This window comes from Erigeron canadensis, chromosome 3 (assembly GCF_010389155.1).
Source record: "Erigeron canadensis isolate Cc75 chromosome 3, C_canadensis_v1, whole genome shotgun sequence".
Taxonomy (NCBI): domain Eukaryota; kingdom Viridiplantae; phylum Streptophyta; class Magnoliopsida; order Asterales; family Asteraceae; genus Erigeron; species Erigeron canadensis.
Window position 1 is genome coordinate 30284560 of NC_057763.1, and position 5380 is coordinate 30289939.

At 28.7% G+C, this 5380-nt stretch overlaps 1 protein-coding gene across 1 annotated transcript; it reads right to left on the bottom strand.

Annotated features, from left to right (window-relative positions):
• Positions 1 to 3294: 3294 nt before the first annotated feature.
• Positions 3295 to 5187, bottom strand: LOC122594577. The gene is made up of 3 exons (XM_043767014.1): positions 5059 to 5187; positions 3837 to 4223; positions 3295 to 3712 (listed from the first exon to the last, which is right to left on the bottom strand). The coding sequence occupies exons 2-3, from the start codon at positions 4203 to 4205 to the stop codon at positions 3452 to 3454; spliced, it is 630 nt and encodes a 209-aa protein (XP_043622949.1). The 5' UTR covers positions 4206 to 4223; positions 5059 to 5187; the 3' UTR covers positions 3295 to 3451.
• Between the last annotated feature and the right edge of the window lie 193 nt (positions 5188 to 5380).

A 5380-nucleotide genomic window follows, 5' to 3' on the forward strand; every position in this document is an offset into this window, starting at 1 on the left:
ATTTTATTAAGTTAGTCTTTTTAATTGTATATAGATTCAATTTTCTTATGAGACTTTAAATTAAACTTTAACTCTCGGCTTATTAATACAAAAGATATTATAACCTTATTTGATTGATAATATATTGTTTTCTTTTTCTTTTCCAATTCTTCAACTCCTATTACTTATATTAGTTTAAAATAAGTTATTAACATGAAGACTTCTAAAATTTGAGTTTACGATCTGAAATTACAAGACTATTTGCCGTCATCACTATGCTTACAAGTTCCGATTTTGATGTGATTTTAGAAAGTTAAGGTAAATCCAAAATTTTAAGTAAACATATATTATATTTATCATTATTGTTTATTATAATTTAGTTTCGATTATCGATCTACTTTAATCACAATTTATTTGATACTCACAAATAATTTATAAGGCATATTTCAATTTATTTATGATACAATTTATATAACAACCGTACATCGTACGAGTATTAGGACTAGTGATGAGCCATATTGAAGAAGATTCTGTATAGGATAAATTGGAAGAAGGCAATATACGACTATACGTAGTAAATTATAGAATAGGGTGCGGATTCCTTTAAATTATACTCGTAATAACTTAAGTGATAAAGTTAAGAGGATAATCACCTCTTGATTAAAATCAACTAACACGCCCGTTTTAAAAAAAAATAAATAAATAAGTGATCTCTTATTTTAATTTATAGTCAAGATTTTTTTAATCTGACCCTCATATTATTCGGAATTTACCCATAGAATATAATAGGGTTTCTAATGGCGGCTAGAACAAATAGATAAAACTAAAATAAAAATGAATGGTTGGTGGAATTTAACTGAAATGGATGGCGGCTAGAATAGTTGAAAAAATTATTAAAAAAGTATATGAAACAAATCCAATTTGTTTTCATCGCCGACTAAGCGGAATTGAATTATCCAATAACCTATATCCATATCTAAAAAAAGTTTTTTCTCAAAATATGGAATTGACTTATCCAATAACTTATATCTATATTTAAAAAAAGTTATGAAAAAACTTATGCAACATCCTCAACTCTTCTCTTCTCTTTATATAAACAAGATATTATTTTTAGATATCAATTTTTAGTTGTTTATCACATTAAATTTTTAATGAAGTGTCATTTTTTAATTTAAATTGTTATATTTGTATTTATGTTGTCCTGAATGATTTTAATAATTAGTTTTGATCCTAATAAGTACGGAAATTATATACATTATACTACGTTGTTTTATTAATTAAATAATAATTATCTTTTGTCAAATAAGATTGTTTAATATATATATACATATATATTTTTAAAAAAGTATTTATTATATTATATTTAATAGTTATATATCATAAGAAAGATTTGTATCATGGTATGATTTATAAATATTTATGTTTCATTAGTCATGGTTTTACATATTTGACGTATATCATATATTTATAAACTATAATTTTATTGCTTGTATCAGTTGTAATCTAACATTTTTTTATATTAACATAAATTATGAATAATAATGTAACTATCAATTATTGTGCTTTTAATTTATGTTTTCAGTTATTCCGCTTAACGTGAGTGTTTAATCTAGTTTAAATGATATATAAGATTTTTGCCTATTTATCAAATTCTTAAATAAATTTTTTTTATTTATATATAAATTATTAAATGATATTTATATTATAACTATAAAAGTGGAGGTTGGGGTACACTTGGCACCCCTAATCCCCCTTCTTAGACCTAATTATTTCTCCTAATTAATCTAGTTATCTCTTTTTTATAGATTTTTTTCCTTATTATAAATAGATAATTAAATTTAAATTATATCAAAAATCTTTTCCTATTTGAACAATTCTTATTTAATTTTAAAGATATATATATATTATCTTTAAAATTCTCACAAGAAGTTATTATATATAACGTAAATAATTTTTTATTAATTATTCATCTTCTTTTTATCTTTTAAAACAAATTATGCTAATATAGCTTCACAACAAAAGAAACAAACGTTTTATTTATATCACTTTAATTTAATTTTTAGTATTTTGTTATGTTTATGCATTATTTGATGTTAAAATTGTTATGTTATTGTTATTTTTCAACTCTTTTAATTTATTTTGTTATCAATTGTAGGTTGATCATCACGTACTTCTTCTTTTACAAAAGGTTTATTCTTTTAAATTTATTTTGCTCATTAATTTATTTTGTTTGATATTTACATCTTTCTATTTTAAATTTAAAATATGACATAAATCTGGTTACTTTTTGTCAAATGAAAAGAAGACAACGTTGGTTAATGTTAAAGATTTGAACCCAACACATGTTAATCATCATCTAACATGTGTTATCATTTGATTCCCTTTGATATATATATTTTGAGACTATATGTTCATTTGATGTGGTTGAAGACTAGTTTATATATATACTCAACTCATTTAATCTTACATGACAATCTTAGGCAGAATAAATTTTTTTTTATTTAACTAGTCTTTTGTTAGAATTATGGAAATATCTCAACGAAATTTATACGGCCGTTTATATATGATCCAAGAAGGGTCACGCGCAAAGACATTGAAAGGCTAGTTGAACTTGTAAAATATAAGAACTTTCCAAAAATAATTTGAAAATGATTTTCGTGCCGAAACCGCATATTGGGTAAAAAATCAAATCGGGTACTTAAGCACCATGGACCAATCCATTTGATCATAGACCAACCGAATTTGGCCCATGGATATACCCATAGGGCGGTGGACGAAACCAATAGGAGAGAGGAAAAGGATTTTTGGAAGTTTCCTTTTCCTATCCCACATAAGAAACCTAGAGAAAACCCCAAGGGTTTTAACCCTTATAATCAGAGGAGATTTTTTAGGTTTCTCATTCATAAGTTCCTCTCTTTCTTGTGTGCGCGGGTTGAAATCTCCTAACACCTTTGTTAGGGTTTTTGGCTTTTGCACAATAGTTAAATTTTTTATATTAAATATACAGAGGTTGGTTATTGTAAAACAAGTATTAAAAAAACAAATAAGACAATATCTTAACCCTTATATCATAGTTAAATTGATGAACGAAGATTCACGAAACAATTGATACACAATGACTTTCATGAAGCATGGTGATTTTCAGTGAAGATAAACTTATTGTCTTATTTGATTTTACCTTAATACTTGTTTTATTTTACCTAAAACCTATATATATATATATATATATATACACTAGAGTGCAAGCCCGTGCGATGCACGGCTTCGCCAAAATCACTTTAGTGCATGTAATTGAAGATGTGTCTGGAATTAAGATTTGGTTTTAACTGATTCTGATAAATAAAAAAAGTTCCCATAAGATATAAAACTTGGACGACAGATTAGGAAAGAAGTAGAAGCAAATAGAATGTCTTGTTCTAATGTTTCTATAAGAACAAGTTATTTTTATTGCAAGCTTTAAGGTGAACATTCTTCAATAGACTTCAAAGCAAATACTTCCCGCTGCTGCATTATGAGTTGTAAGAAGTTCAAAGCGAAGTTTTGTCTGTGCAGTTAGGCCTGTTTGGTCAAGGAAATCCTGCCAATCAGATATCAGTTGGAGTCTGAAGGTGTGTTCTTGATTAGGAAATTGTTTTATTTGAATAGAGGCATGAAATTGTAGATGACCATATTGTAGAATGACGTTGGTGTAGTTGTACAGTTTGTGTTGGAGAACAAAGTTGCTTGGGAGTATCTGCAGCATGTAAACATGTGTATAAAAGAATTGTAGTGAAGTAATAATCTGAGTAAAAATTAATTTATATGTAATAGTTGAACAAAATACGAGAACGTTGGTAATCGAAGTAGTGTATTGAAACCTTGTGGAAGCGAGGGTGGTGGTTGTTGTGAAGATGCTTGTATATGGTGCACCGGGGGATAGTCTCAGTCCATAAAGAGATTCGGTTCCTGATGAATATGAAAACCTTGTAGCTAAAATCTTCATGTGGTTTGCGTTTATTCTTTTCAAAAAGCAGCCAAAAGCCCTGCTGGACAACATTATCGGAGTTAAAAGTCTTCCATTGGGGACCGGTAAACGCATTTGCAACTCCGTTGTCATCTCCTTTCAGCCTGAGGTCATTCTGTTTGTGTGCAACGAACTCTACAATAACCATTGCATCTTGGAATGGTCCATGCAATCCGACAGATATGTTTTGAGTTGTTTGTTTCCGATTAGCCAAGGGTGACATGAAACGATGTGACAGGACCTAAATAAATGAAAAATGTAGCAGTTAAATAACGTGTACGATGTTAGGTTTGAGTTGTTTGTTTCCAATCGAACTGCTGCCCCAAATATCTTTCCTTGCTTATCGAATTGAATTTAAAATTTTTAAACTTTTCATTACACAATCGAAATCAGCCAAGAATGTAGCCTAGTATCAGGAACAAAGATGATTGTTTCATGCATATGGGTCTGCAACAATGATGTAAATGCAATAACTTAGATGTAATTCAACTGCAAAGGGTAATTACATAGTGAAATTTGGATAGCAGATTGACCCTTATCAGATATATCGACATAGATACACATTCATATAACAATAACACATACATATACATATAACAATATACTAATGGATACACAATTAGATATAAAGATAGAGATATGCAAGTATATACACCAGATTAGAAGAAAGGATGACCCGAGCACCATCAGACATTCTTAAAGGAATCATACAATGACATTAGTTTCATTAAGAAATAAGATTCGCTAAGTAAAACTCCTTCAACTTCATTATATGCATATCGACACCTTTTTGGTACTATTATTTTAAATCTAATACATTTTCAAATGACCACCTAATTAAACAAATACCTGGTCCATTTTACTATCCATATACATACAGAAATGAGTGTTAACATTGTCCTCTACAAAAGCAACATTATCTAATGGAAAGATGGGGGTGTGCTTAGTGGATAACTTTTTAATGAAACAAACTAAATGCTTCTATCTATTAGTAAAACATGGATATTACTAACGGATAATAGCGAGAAAATGCATAAACCATGAATATAGACTAAAGGTAGTTGCAGATAGTAAACCTGGAGTTAAACCCATAATCGTGGTTAAGTAATTGGACTGTACGTCAAAGATGGTAACTACCATCTCTCTTCATTGTCACCTTGAACTTTTCTTACAATGTCAAAGTGATAGGTTCCGTAGGTGGTAGACCAACTCATCTGCTTGAATTAACACTTGGTCCTGTATATGCCACAATCAATTTACATTAGGCTGCATTCTTGAGTTTTTTTTCCAAAGAAAAAGAAAGGGAAAGATAAGAAAATCACCTTTTTGCATTCTTGAGTTTTTTTCTAAAAGAAAAGAAAGTGAAAGGAAGGAAAAATCAAGGTTTTTTCCCCCAAA

Bases quoted from the DNA above. Each gene is read 5' to 3' on its own strand.
- LOC122594577 (XM_043767014.1), bottom strand. From the start codon at position 4,205: ATGTCACCCTTGGCTAATCGGAAACAAACAACTCAAAACATATCTGTC. The intron at 3,713-3,836 runs GTTTCAATACAC...TACATGCTGCAG, and splicing joins ACCACCCTCGCTTCCACAAG to ATACTCCCAAGCAACTTTGT.